Source organism: Oncorhynchus keta, chromosome 30 (assembly GCF_023373465.1).
Source record: "Oncorhynchus keta strain PuntledgeMale-10-30-2019 chromosome 30, Oket_V2, whole genome shotgun sequence".
NCBI classification, from domain to species: Eukaryota; Metazoa; Chordata; class Actinopteri; order Salmoniformes; family Salmonidae; genus Oncorhynchus; species Oncorhynchus keta.
The window spans coordinates 17,227,630-17,242,629 of NC_068450.1; the positions used below are offsets into that span (position 1 = coordinate 17,227,630).

The following is a 15,000-nucleotide window of genomic DNA, read 5'->3' on the forward strand; positions in this document are numbered from 1 at the left end:
CCTTTAAACTGTTCTCAAATCAGTGATAACAGTACAGTGGCCTGCTAAGTCTCTGTGTGTCTGAGTCCTTCATCTGTTCCCAGACCGGTGTATGTGTCCAATATCCATGCTGTGACTGTGGGAAACTAAGTGGTATGCTCACACTACATTTCACACAGCACCACGCCAGCCAACGAGCCACACAGGGCGTAGTATCAAATCAGACTCCTTGTTACAAATCCAAACCAAGCTCCATGCAACACAGCTACTGGTATTGATAAACTGCTATCAAAACAGATTCATCTGGAATTGATCAACAGTGAGTATGAGTGTGTGTGTACTCTGCCTACCTATAAAGACAGACAGTAGTATAGCCAGCAGGCTGAGTGTGTATACTCTACCTACCTATTATTATAAAGACAGACAGTAGTATAGCCAGCAGGCTGAGTGTGTATACTCTACCTACCTATTATTATAAAGACAGACAGTAGTATAGCCAGCAGGCTGAGTGTGTATACTCTACCTACTTATAAAGACAGACAGTAGTATAGCCAGCAGGCTGAGTGTGTATACTCTACCTACCTATTATTATAAAGACAGACAGTAGTATAGCCAGCAGGCTGAGTGTGTATACTCTACCTACTTATAAAGACAGACAGTAGTATAGCCAGCAGGCTTAGTGTGTGTACTCTACCTACCTATAAAGACAGACAGTAGTATAGCCAGCAGGCTGAGTGTGTATACTCTACCTACTTATAAAGACAGACAGTAGTATAGCCAGCAGGCTGAGTGTGTGTACTCTACCTACCTATAAAGACAGACAGTAGTATAGCCAGCAGGCTGAGTGTGTGTACTCTACCTACCTATAAAGTAAGACAGTAGTATAGCCAGCAGGCTGAGTGTGTGTACTCTACCTACCTATAAAGACAGACAGTAGTATAGCCAGCAGGCTGAGTGTGTGTACTCTACCTACCTATAAAGACAGACAGTAGTATAGCCAGTAGGCTGAGTGTGTGTACTCTACCTATAAAGACAGAAAGTAGTATAGCCAGCAGGCTGAGTGTGTATACTCTACCTACCTATAAAGCCAGACAGTAGTATAGCCAGCAGGCTGAGTGTGTGTACTCTACCTATAAAGACAGAAAGTAGTATAGCCAGCAGGCTGAGTGTGTATACTCTACCTACCTATAAAGCCAGACAGTAGTATAGCCAGCAGGCTGAGTGTGTGTACTCTACCTACCTATAAAGTAAGACAGTAGTATAGCCAGCAGGCTGAGTGTGTATACTCTACCTACCTATAAAGTAAGACAGTAGTATAGCCAGCAGGCTGAGTGTGTGTACTCTACCTATAAAGTAAGACAGTAGTATAGCCAGCAGGCTGAGTGTGTGTACTCTACCTACCTATAAAGACAGACAGTAGTATAGCCAGCAGGCTGAGTGTGTGTACTCTACCTACCTATAAAGTAAGACAGTAGTATAGCCAGGAGGCTGAGTGTGTATACTCTACCTACCTATAAAGACAGACAGTAGTATAGCCAGCAGGCTGAGTGTGTGTACTCTACCTACCTATAAAGTAAGACAGTAGTATAGCCAGCAGGCGGAGTGTGTGTACTCTACCTACCTATAAAGACAGACAGTAGTATAGCCAGCAGGCTTAGTGTGTGTACTCTACCTACCTATAAAGACAGACAGTAGTATAGCTAGCAGGCTGAGTGTGTGTACTCTACCTACCTATAAAGACAGACAGTAGTATAGCCAGCAGGCTGAGTGTGTGTACTCTACCTACCTATAAAGACAGACAGTAGTATAGCCAGCAGGCTGAGTGCGTGTACTCTACCTACCTATAAAGACAGACAGTAGTATAGCTAGCAGGCTGAGTGTGTGTACTCTACCTACCTATAAAGACAGACAGTAGTATAGCTAGCAGGCTGAGTGTGTATACTCTACCTACCTATAAAGTAAGACAGTAGTATAGCCAGCAGGTTGAGTGTGTGTACTCTACCTACCTATAAAGTAAGACAGTAGTATAGCCAGCAGGCTGAGTGTGTGTACTCTACCTACCTATAAAGTAAGACAGTAGTATAGCTAGCAGGCTGGCTGTAGTAATGGCCGACACGGCAGCACATTTCCAGCTGCAGTACTTGGACGGCTTGTTGAGCTTGAAGGCAGAGCGGGAGAAGGTGTTTCTGGGTAATAGGCGAGGGGGCGGAGAGTAGACCGTCCCAGAGGTCAGAGGGTAACCAGGGGAGGAGCTACTAAAGAGAGGGGTTGTCCCTGACGATGTCTTAAACAGGAAGTGCCTGAAGAGAGGGAGAGAAAGAAGGAGAGAGAGACCAACATTTTGACAAAAATAAAACTCACAGAGGTCCAAAACATACAGAGTCAAAACACAAAGAAACCCCAAAGAAGTCAACTAGAGAGAGAGAGGGGTTGAGAGTGGACCGATATGAGGCCAGAGATTGAAAGTGGAAAGGAACAGAGAGATATGATGCCAGAGATTGAGAGTGGAAAGGAACAGAGAGATACGAGGCCAGAGATTGAGAGTGGAAAGGAACAGAGAGATACGAGGCCAGAGATTGAGAGTGGAATGGAACAGAGAGATACGAGGCGCCAGAGATTGAGAGTGGAAAGGAACAGAGAGATACGAGGCCAGAGATTGAGACAGGAAAGGAACAGAGAGATACGAGGCCAGAGATTGAGAGAGGAAAGGAACAGAGAGATACGAGGCCAGAGATTGAGAGCGGAAAGGAACAGAGAGATACGAGGCCAGAGATTGAGAGAGGAAAGGAACAGAGAGATACGAGGCCAGAGATTGAGAGTGGAAAGGAACAGAGAGATACTAGGCCAGAGATTGAGAGTGGAAAGGAACAGAGAGATACAAGGCCAGAGATTGAGGGTGGAAAGGAACAGAGAGATACGAGGCCAGAGATTGAGAGTGGAAAGGAACAGAGAGATACGAGGCCAGAGATTGAGAGTGGAAAGGAACAGAGAGATACGAGGCCAGAGATTGAGAGTGGAAAGGAACAGAGAGATACGAGGCCAGAGATTGAGAGAGGAAAGGAACAGAGAGATACGAGGCCAGAGATTGAGAGTGGAAAGGAACAGAGAGATACGAGGCCAGAGATTGAGAGAGGAAAGGAACAGAGAGATACGAGGCCAGAGATTGAGAGTGGAAAGGAACAGACAGATACGAGGCCAGAGATTGAGAGTGGAAAGGAACAGAGAGATACGAGGCCAGAGATTGAGAGTGGAAAGGAACAGAGAGATACGAGGCCAGAGATTGAGAGAGGAAAGGAACAGAGAGATACGAGGCCAGAGATTGAGAGTGGAAAGGAACAGAGAGATACGAGGCCAGAGATTGAGAGTGGAAAGGAACAGAGAGATACGAGGCCAGAGATTGAGAGTGGAAATGAACAGAGAGATACGAGGCCAGAGATTGAGAGTGGAAAGGAACAGAGAGATACGAGGCCAGAGATTGAGAGTGGAAAGGAACAGAGAGATACGAGGCCAGAGATTGAGAGTGGAAAGGAACAGAGAGATACGAGGCCAGGGATTGAGAGTGGAAAGGAACAGAGAGATACGAGGCCAGAGATTGAGAGTGGAAAGGAACAGAGGGATACGAGGCCAGAGATTGAGAGTGGAAAGGAACAGAGAGATACGAGGCCAGAGATTGAGAGTGGAAAGGAACAGAGAGATATGATGCCAGAGATTGAGAGTGGAAAGGAACAGAGAGATACGAGGCCAGAGATTGAGAGTGGAAAGGAACAGAGACATATGATGCCAGAGATTGAGAGTGGAAAGGAACAGAGAGATACGAGGCGCCAGAGATTGAGAGTGGAAAGGAACAGAGAGATACGAGGCTCCAGAGATTGAGAGTGGAAAGGAACAGAGAGATACGAGGCCAGAGATTGAGAGTGGAAAGGAACAGAGAGATACGAGGCCAGAGATTGAGAGTGGAAAGGAACAGAGAGATACGAGGCCAGAGATTGAGAGTGGAAAGGAACAGAGAGATATGATGCCAGAGATTGAGAGTGGAAAGGAACAGAGAGATACGAGGCCAGAGATTGAGAGTGGAAAGGAACAGAGAGATATGATGCCAGAGATTGAGAGTGGAAAGGAACAGAGAGATACGAGGCGCCAGAGATTGAGAGTGGAAAGGAACAGAGAGATACGAGGCTCCAGAGATTGAGAGTGGAAAGGAACAGAGAGATACGAGGCCAGAGATTGAGAGTGGAAAGGAACAGAGAGATACGAGGCCAGAGATTGAGAGTGGAATGGAGCATAGAGATAATTGCTCTGAGTATAGGTGAAGGAAATACACACACAAACACACAGATACACACACACACACAAACATTGCGTTGGGCACTCACTTGTGGATTTAATTATGTTTTCACAATATTTCCATGACATTACATAGAACCTACATGGACTACCCATTCAAAGGACATCTTGAAGGGTGGGGTGTGCCTTTATCCAATTCCCACTTCATGAAACTCTAATGAAACCGTTTGATTATGTTATTTTCTATATCTTTGGTCTGATTATTTATCCTATTCTGCCTGTTTCATTTCAAGGTCACACTAAACCGTCTCTCTTTCCCCACCCCGGCTCTGTCTTTTCCACCCCGGCTCTCACTTTCCCCACCCTAGCTCTGTCTTTTCCACCCCGGCTCTCTCTTTTCCACCCCGGCTCTCTCCTTTCCACCCTGGCTCTCTCCTTTCCACCCCGGCTCTCTCTTTTCCACCCCGGCTCTCTCTTTTCCACCCCGGCTCTCTTTTCCACCCTGGCTCTCTCTTTCCCCACCCTGGTTTTCTCCTTTCCACCCGGCTCTCTCTTTTCCACCCCTGCTCTCTCTTTCCCCACCCCGGCTCTCTCTTTCCCCACCCGGCTCTCTCTTTTCCACCCCGGCTCTCTCTTTCCCCACCCGGCTCTCTCTTTCCCCACCCTGGTTTTCTCCTTTCCACCCTGGCTCTCTCTTTCCCCACCCGGCTCTCTCTTTCCCCACCCGGCTCTCTCTTTCCCCACCCCGGCTCTCTCTTTCCCCACCCTGGTTTTCTCCTTTCCACCCCGGCTCTCTCTTTCCCCACCCGGCTCTCTCTTTCCCCACCCGGCTCTCTCTTTCCCCACCCCGGCTCTCTCTTTTCCACCCCGGCTCTCTCTTTCCCCACCCCGGCTCTCTCTTTCCCCACCCGGCTCTCTCTTTTCCCCACCCCGGCTCTCTCTTTCCCCACCCCGGCTCTCTCTTTCCCCACCCGGCTCTCTCTTTCCCCACCCCGGCTCTCTCTTTCCCCACCCCGGCTCTCTCTTTCCCCACCCGGCTCTCTCTTTCCCCACCCCGGCTCTCTCTTTCCCCACCCGGCTCTCTCTTTCCCCACCCTGGCTCTCTCTTTCCCCACCCGGCTCTCTCTTTTCCACCCCGGCTGTCTCTTTCCCCACCCGGCTCTCTCTTTTCCACCCCGGCTCTCTCTTTCCCCACCCGGCTCTCTCTTTTCCACCCCGGCTCTCTCTTTCACCACCCTGGCTCTCTCTTTTCCACCCGGCTCTCTCTTTCCCCACCCCGGCTCTCTCTTTCCCCACCCCGGCTCTCTCTTTCACCACCCCGGCTCTCTCTTTCCCCACTCGGCCCTCTCTTTTCCACCCTGGCTCTCTCTTTTCCACCCCGGCTCTCTCTTTCCCTACCCCGGCTCTCTCTTTCCCCACCCGGCTCTTTCTTTTCCACCCCGGCTCTCTCTTTCCCCACCCGGCTCTCTCTTTCACCACCCCGGCTCTCTCTTTCCCCACCCCGGCTCTCTCTTTCCCCAAGCATATGAGATGTGAATAGACAACATTCACAAGTCGGACTGTATTTTCTTTCGCTTCAGCTCAAATAATGGCCGCTATTGATTTTAACAATCGTTTATCATTTTTTTACGAGGTTGCATCATATTTCTGTTGACGCTTGCATCGATACACACTTCAAAATATGTACCAACAGAGTACGCATTCCAGAGGTTCCCTCTGTGCTCCGTTTCGCAGGCTTTGATTTGGACTCGTACACCGACCCTCCTGTGTGTCACCAGTGTAGAGAGGAGGAGACAGTCCCAGGTTTAGAACTACTGAGTTTATTAATATAATATATATATATACAAGTGGGATGAAGTGGGATGAAATCCAAAGTGCAAAAATAATAAAGTACTCAGGAAATAGTAGGAGAGACTCCTCTCAGGAAATCAAACAACATTTACAATGACCGACAAAGACACATGACAGAGGGAGTATATATACAGTGATAGTGTGGGGATTGGAACCAGGTGTCTGTAATGATGACGAGACAAGTCCGGGGTCGATGAGTGAAGGGCATTTGCCAGCAGCAGGTTCGGAAGCAGTGAGAAGGCCGAAGACGCTGAACGCCTGAGCTGGACAGGAGGGGGCGCCAAAGCAAAGGCTGGTGTGATACTGTGCTCCAATTTGCATACTTGGAGCATGATAGTATGCATTTTGAGAAAACCCCCCAGTTTTGTAGAGGAAGTGTGCTTGTCAATAGAGGAAGTGTGCTTTTAAATAGATGAAGTGTGCTTGTCAATAGATGAAGTGTGCTTGTCAATAGATGAAGTGTGCTTGTCAATAGAGGAAGTGTGCTTGTCAATAGATGAAGTGTGCTTGTCAATAGAGGAAGTGTGCTTGTCAATAGATGAAGTGTACTTGTCAATAGATGAAGTGTGCTTGACAATAGAGGAAGTGTGCTTGTCAATAGATGAAGTGTGCTTGTCAATAAAGGAAGTGTGCTTGTCAATAGATGAAGTGTGCTTGTCAATAGATGAAGTGTACTTGTCAATAGAGGAAGTGTGCTTGTCAATAGAGGAAGTGTGCTTGTCAATAGATGAAATGTGCTTGTCAATAGAGGAAGTGTGCTTGTCAATAGATGAAGTGTGCTTGTCAATAGATGAAGTGTACTTGTCAATAGATGAAGTGTGCTTGTCAATAGATGAAGTGTGCTTGTCAATAGATGAAGTGTGCTTGTCAATAGATGAAGTGTACTTGTCAATAGAAGTGTGCTTGTCAATAGACTTTTTTATTTTTTTTATTTAACCTTTATTTAACCAGGCAAGTCAGTTAAGAACATATTCTTATTTTCAATGACGGCCTGGGTACATTGGGTAAACTGCCTGTTCAGGGGCAGAGCGACAGATTTGTACCTTGTCAGCTCGGGGGTTTGAACTCGCAACCTTCCGGTTACTAGTCCAACACTCTAACCACTAGGCTACGCTGCCGCCCCCAGATGAAGTGTGCTTGTCAATAGATGAAGCGTGCTTGTCAATAGAGGAAGTGTGCTTGTCAATAGATGTGAATAATTATGAAGAGAAAAGAAAAGCTTGTGCAAATTAATTAACATTGATTTATATAGATTGCTGTGCAAGGTTGGTGCTGTGTGTGTGCTGTGTGTGGAGCGGTTTGTGTGTGTGTGTGTGTGTGTGTGTGTGTGTGTGTGTGTGTGTGTGTGTGTGTGTGTGTGTGTGTGTGTGTGTGTGTGTGTGTGTGTGTGTGTGTGTGTGTGTGTGTGTGTGTGGTGACGTGTCTGTGTGTGTGTGTGAGAGAGTGAGACTGTTGGTGAATAAGAGCGTTGACTTTCTGCTAATTACCCAGCATGCCCTTTGTCCTCTTGTTAATTGTCCAGGTCTCTCGTTCTATCCTTCCTTCATCCCCCTCTTATCTCTTTCTCTCTCCCCCTCCTCTCACCCCCCTCTCTCTACCTCTTTCTCGCTCTCTCCTTCCCCTCTCTCTCTCTCTCTCTCTCTCTCTCTCTCTCTCTCTCTCTCTCTCTCTCTCTCTCTCTCTCTCTCTCCCTACCTCTCTCCTTCTCTCTCTCTCTCTCTCTCTCTCTCTCTCTCTCTCTCTCTCTCTCTCTTTCTCTCTCTCTCTCTCTCTCTCTCCCTACCTCTCTCCTTCCCTCTCTCTCGATCTCTTCGTTCCTCTCCTGCTCCCTCTGTCCCCCTCTCTCCTCTCTCGCTCCCTCTCTCTCCTCTCCCTCTCTCCTCTCACTCTCCCTTTCCCTCTCCCCTCTCTCTCTCTGTCCCCCTCTCTCCTCTCTCGCTCCCTCTCTCGCCTCTCCCTCTCTCCTCTCACTCTCCCTTTCCCTCTCCCCTCTCTCTCTCTGTCCTCCCTCTCTCTCTTCTCCCTCCTCTCCCTCTCTCTCTCCCCTCTCTGCCTCTCTCTCTCTCTCCTCCCTCTCTCTCTCTCCCCTCTCTACCCAGTTAAACTGAGTTGGCGCGATCCTCTCAGTGATCTTCTATCTCTCCCAGAGCGGCCCAAGACAGAGAAGGAGGTGTGGGGGAATATCCTGATATGAGAGGCAAATTGAAGCATTTGCAGGACCGATTGGAAATCAAACTGTGTGAGAGAACACACACACACACACACACACACACACACACACACACACACACACACACACACACACACACACACACACACACACACACACACACACACACACACACACACACACACACACACACACACACACACACACACAGATTGGATATGGGACACAACAGTAACACATTCAATCTCCTCCCATACAATCTGTTTTATCATCCCTCAACCTCTCTGCACCTTCCTGACATTCTTTCTCTCCCTCTCCCTCTCCCTTAACTTATGTTTCTTACTCTTCTCTCTCTCCCTCTCTCTCTCCCTTATCTTCTCTCTCTCTCTCTCTCTCTTTCTCTCTCTCTCTCTCTCTCTCCCTTATCTTATATTTCTTACACTTCTCTCTCTCTCCCTTATCTTCTATTTCTGACTCTTCTCTCTCTCTTTCTCTCTCTCTCCCATATCTTCTATTTCTGACTCTTCTCTCTCTCTCCCATATCTTCTATTTCTGACTCTTCTCTTTCTCTCTCTCTCTCTCTCTCTCTCTCCCTTATCTTCTATTTCTTACTCTTCTCTCTCTCTCTCTCCCTTATGTTCTCTCTCTCTCTCTCTCTCTCTCTCTCTCTCTCTCTCTCTCTCTCTCTCTCTCTCTCTCTCTCTCTCTCTCTCTCTTATGTTCTATTTCTTACTCTTCTCTCTCTCTCTCCCTCTCTCTCCCTTATCTTCTCTCTCTCTCTCTTTCTCTCTCTCTCTCTCTCTCTCTCTCTCCCTTATCTTATATTTCTTACACTTCTCTCTCTCTCCCTTATCTTCTATTTCTGACTCTTCTCTCTCTCTTTCTTTCTCTCTCCCATATCTTCTATTTCTGACTCTTCTCTCTCTCTTTCTCTCTCTCTCCCTCATCTTCTATTTCTTACACTTCTCTCACTCTTTCTCTCTCTCCCTTATCTTCTATTTCTGACTCGTCTCTCTCTCTTTCTCTCTCTCTCCCATATCTTCTATTTCTGACTCTTCTCTTTCTCTCTCTCTCTCTCCCTTATCTTCCATTTCTTACACTTCTCTCACTCTTTCTCTCTCTCTCCCTTATCTTCTATTTCTGACTCTTCTCTCTCTCTTTCTCTCTCTCTCCCATATCTTCTATTTCTGACTCTTCTCTTTCTCTCTCTCTCTCTCTCCCTTATCTTCTATTTCTTACTCTTCTCTCTCTCTTTCTCTCTCTCTCCCTTACCTTCTATTTCTCTTCTCTTCTCTCTCTCTCACTTATCTTCTATTTCTTACTCTTCTCTCTCTCTTTCTCTCTCTCTCCCTTATCTTCTATTTCTCTTCTCTTCTCTCTCTCTCACTTATCTTCTATTTCTTACTCTTCTCTCTCTCTTTCTCTCTCTCTCCCTTACCTTCTATTTCTCTTCTCTTCTCTCTCTCTCACTTATCTTCTATTTCTTACTCTTCTCTCTCTCTTTCTCTCTCTCCCTTACCTTCTATTTCTTATTCTGCTCTCTCTCTCTCCCTTATCTTCTATTTCTTACTCTTCTCTCTCTCTCTCTCTCTCTCTCTCTCTCTCTTTCTCTCTTCTTTCTCCCTCTCTTCTTTCTCTCTTCTTTCTCTCTCTTACTTCAATTCAATTCAATTGACATGGCAAGTTCATTATTACTTACATTGTCAAAGTATACATATCAGAAAAATATAAATCAAATGAAAATATATATTTATATATAAATAAATGGTGGGACCAACAGCAATAATACTAGTAGTAGTGGACATGGGATTACCATTAACAACAACTACAACAACAATATTAATGAGAACAACAATACATTAAAGCAATGGTAGTGGACCAGTGTCAACATGACTGAGAATACAGTCTCTCTCTCATGACTGAGAAGACACATGACACGGTATGAAAGATAAAACAAAACCAGATGGGAAATATTATTGACATTACTTTGCACTTTTCATTGGCTGTCCCTCAGGTTGTGGCAGGAGGACGCATATTTGGCTGCCAAAACTGCACATTTTGGATTTTTCTTCATCTTTTATAATTTCAAATTCTTTGTATTGAATTATAATTTTGGGAAAGAAATATTCTCTTAGGTCTGAGTATTTGTCACAGTGTAGTAGGAAATGCAGCTCTGTCTCTATACCTCTCCCCTGGAGCAGAGTGAGCACAGCCTGTCCTCTCTGGGCAGCCAGGTTTATCTGTGACGACCGGTCTCTATAGCCAGGCTGTGCTCACTGGGCAGCCAGGTTTGTCTGTGACGACCGGTCTCTATAGCCAGACTGTCCTCTCTGGGCAGCCAGGTTGGTCTGTGATGGCCGGTCTCTAAAGCCAGACTGTCCTCTCTGGGCAGCCAGGTTTATCTGTGACGACCGGTCTCTATAGCCAGACTGTCCTCTCTGGGCAGCCAGGTTTGTCTGTGACGACCGGTCTCTATAGCCAGACTGTCCTCTCTGGGCAGCCAGGTTGGTCTGTGATGGCCGGTCTCTAAAGCCAGACTGTACTCTCTGGGCAGCCAGGTTTGTCTGTGACGACCGGTCTCTATAGCCAGACTGTCCTCTCTGGGCAGCCAGGTTTGTCTGTGACGACCGGTCTCTATAGCCAGACTGTACTCTCTGGGCAGCCAGGTTTGTCTGTGACGACCGGTCTCTATAGCCAGACTGTCCTCTCTGGGCAGCCAGGTTTGTCTGTGACGACCGGTCTCTATAGCCAGACTGTCCTCTCTGGGCAGCCAGGTTGGTCTGTGATGGCCGGTCTCTAAAGCCAGACTGTCCTCTCTGGGCAGCCAGGTTTGTCTGTGACGACCGGTCTCTATAGCCAGGCTGTGCTCACTGAGTCTGTACCTAGTCAATGTTTTCCTCAGTTTTCCATCAGTCACAGTGGTCAGATAGTCTGCCACCATGTACTGTCTGTTTAGAGCCAAATAGCATTGAAATGTACTTAGATTTTTTGTGGTGTCTTTCCAATAGGTGATATATATATATTTTTTTTTGTGATGATTTTCTGAGTGCTGTTCCGAGTCTCTATGGGGTTGGTTTGGGTTGGTGAACTGAGCCTCAGAACCAGCTGGCTGAGGGGACTCTCCTCTTGTTTCATCTCTTGACATTGTAGAGCTGTGTGATGGAATGTTTTGGGGTCACTTGTTTTTAGATGGTTGTAACATTTGATGGCTCTTTTTTCTATTTGAATGAGGAGGGTATTGGCCCAATTCTGCTCTACATGCCTTATTTGGAGGTTTTCTTTGCACTTGCAATACAGTCTGGCAAAACTCTGCATGCAGTATTTCAATTGGATGTTTGTCCCATTTGGTAAATTCATTATTAGAGATTGGACCCCGTACTTTACTGCCATATAGAGCAATTGGTTCTATAGCTAATTGAAACATTTTGAGACAGATTCTAATTGGAATTTCGATTTTGATGTTCCTTTTAATGGCATAGAATGCTCTTCTTGCTTTGTCTCTCAGCTCATTCACAGCCATGTGAAAGCTACCTGTGTTGCTGATATTTAGTCCTAGATATGTGTCGTTTTTGGTGTGTTCTAATAGAACTGTGTCCAAATATAATTTATATTTGTCATCCTTATTTCCAGACCTTTTTTGGAATATCATTATACATGTATTTTTATTTTAGGTTAAGGGTCAGAGCCCAGGTCTGACAGAACCAGAGGTTAACGGTCAGAGACCAGGTCTGACAGAACCAGAGGTTAACGGTCAGAAACCAGGTCTGACAGAACCAGAGGTTAACGGTCAGAGACCAGGTCTGACAGAACCAGAGGTTAACGGTCAGAGACCAGGTCTGACAGAACCAGAGGTTAACGGTCAGAGACCAGGTCTGACAGAACCAGAGGTTAACGGTCAGAGACCAGGTCTGACGGAACCAGAGGTTAACGGTCAGAGACCAGGTCAGACAGAACCAGAGGTTAACGGTCAGAGACCAGGTCTGACAGAACCAGTGGTTAACGGTCAGAGCCCAGGTCTGACAGAACCAGAGGTTAACGGTCAGAGACCAGGTCTGACAGAACCAGAGGTTAACGGTCAGAAACCAGGTCTGACAGAACCAGAGGTTAACGGTCAGAGACCAGGTCTGACAGAACCAGAGGTTAACGGTCAGAGACCAGGTCTGACAGAACCAGAGGTTAACGGTCAGAGACCAGGTCAGACAGAACCAGAGGTTAACGGTCAGAGACCAGGTCTGACAGAACCAGAGGTTAACGGTCAGAGACCAGGTCTGACAGAACCAGAGGTTAACGGTCAGAGACCAGGTCTGACGGAACCAGAGGTTAACGGTCAGAGACCAGGTCAGACAGAACCAGAGGTTAACGGTCAGAGACCAGGTCTGACAGAACCAGTGGTTAACGGTCAGAGCCCAGGTCAGACAGAACCAGTGGTTAACGGTCAGAGCACAGGTCTGACAGAACCAGAGGTTAACGGTCAGAGACCAGGTCTGACAGAACCAGTGGTTAACGGTCAGAGACCAGGTCTGACAGAACCAGAGGTTAACGGTCAGAGACCAGGTCAGACAGAACCAGAGGTTAACGGTCAGAGACCAGGTCTGACAGAACCAGTGGTTAACGGTCAGAGCCCAGGTCAGACAGAACCAGTGGTTAACGGTCAGAGCCCAGGTCTGACAGAACCAGAGGTTAACGGTCAGAGCCCAGGTCAGACAGAACCAGTGGTTAACGGTCAGAGCCCAGGTCAGACAGAACCAGAGGTTAACGGTCAGAGCCCGGGTCTGACAGAACCTGTGGTTAACGGTCAGAGCCCAGGTCTGACAGAACCTGTGGTTAACGGTCAGAGCCCAGGTCTGACAGAACCTGTGGTTAACGGTCAGAGCCCAGGTCAGACAGAACCTGTGGTTAACGGTCAGAGCCCAGGTCTGACAGAACCAGAGGTTAACGGTCAGAGACCAGGTCTGACAGAACCAGTGGTTAACGGTCAGAGCCCAGGTCTGACAGAACCTGTGGTTAACGGTCAGAGCCCAGGTCTGACAGAACCTGTGGTTAACGGTCAGAGACCCAGGTCTGACAGAACCAGTGGTTAACGGTCAGAGCCCAGGTCAGACAGAACCCGTGGTTAACGGTCAGAGCCCAGGTCAGACAGAACCTGTGGTTAACGGTCAGAGCCCAGGTCTGACAGAACCAGTGGTTAACGGTCAGAGCCCAGGTCTGACAGAACCTGTGGTTAACGGTCAGAGCCCAGGTCAGACAGAACCTGTGGTTAACGGTCAGAGCCCAGGTCAGACAGAACCTGTGGTTAACGGTCAGAGCCCAGGTCTGACAGAACCTGTGGTTAACGGTCAGAGCCCAGGTCTGACAGAACCAGTGGTTAACGGTCAGAGCCCAGGTCTGGCAGAACCTGTGGTTAACGGTCAGAGCCCAGGTCTGACAGAACCAATGGTTAACGGTCAGAGCCCAGGTCTGATAGAACCTGTGGTTAACGGTCAGAGCCCAGGTCAGACAGAACCTGTGGTTAACGGTCAGAGCCCAGGTCAGACAGAACCTGTGGTTAACGGTCAGAGCCCAGGTCTGACAGAACCTGTGGTTAACGGTCAGAGCCCAGGTCAGACAGAACTTGTGGTTAACGGTCAGAGCCCAGGTCAGACAGAACCTGTGGTTAACGGTCAGAGCCCAGGTCTGACAGAACCAGTGGTTAACGGTCAGAGACCAGGTCAGACAGAACCTGTGGTTAACGGTCAGAGCCCAGGTCAGACAGAACCAGTGGTTAACGGTCAGAGCCCAGGTCAGACAGAACCAGTGGTTAACGGTCAGAGCCCAGGTCAGACAGAACCAGTGGTTAACGGTCAGAGCCCAGGTCTGACAGAACCAGTGGTTAACGGTCAGAGCCCAGGTCAGACAGAACCTGTGGTTAACGGTCAGAGCCCAGGTCTGACAGAACCAGTGGTTAACGGTCAGAGCCCAGGTCTGACAGAACCTGTGGTTAACGGTCAGAGCCCAGGTCTGACAGAACCTGTGGTTAACGGTCAGAGCCCAGGTCTGACAGAACCAGTGGTTAACGGTCAGAGCCCAGGTCTGACAGAACCAGTGGTTAACGGTCAGAGCCCAGGTCAGACAGAACCAGTGGTTAACGGTCAGAGCCCAGGTCTGACAGAACCAGTGGTTAACGGTCAGAGCCCAGGTCTGACAGAACCAGTGGTTAACGGTCAGAGCCCAGGTCTGACAGAACCTGTGGTTAACGGTCAGAGCCCAGGTCTGACAGAACCAGTGGTTAACGGTCAGAGCCCAGGTCTGACAGAACCTGTGGTTAACGGTCAGAGCCCAGGTCTGACAGAACCTGTGGTTAACGGTCAGAGCCCAGGTCTGACAGAACCAGTGGTTAACGGTCAGAGCCCAGGTCTGACAGAACCTGTGGTTAACGGTCAGAGCCCAGGTCTGACAGAACCTGTGGTTAACGGTCAGAGCCCAGGTCTGACAGAACCTGTGGTTAACGGTCAGAGCCCAGGTCTGACAGAACCTGTGGTTAACGGTCAGAGCCCAGGTCTGACAGAACCTGTGGTTAACGGTCAGAGCCCAGGTCTGACAGAACCTGTGGTTAACGGTCAGAGCCCAGGTCTGACAGAACCTGTGAAGATGATCTAGATGATGCTCTAACTCCTCCTTAGTGGGAGACAGCAGCACCAGGTCATCTGCGTACAGCAGACACTTGATTTCAGTGTTGT

General features: G+C 48.0%; 1 protein-coding gene across 1 annotated transcript in view; it reads right to left on the reverse strand.

Annotated features, from left to right (window-relative positions):
• Positions 1-15,000, reverse strand: part of LOC118374651 (teneurin-2-like) — a 450,055-nt gene that overhangs the window by 129,030 nt on the left and 306,025 nt on the right. The window contains exon 5 of the mRNA XM_052487936.1: positions 2,041-2,279. Within this exon, the coding sequence (XP_052343896.1) occupies positions 2,041-2,279 (239 nt within the window). The remainder of the gene's footprint in view (positions 1-2,040; positions 2,280-15,000) is intronic.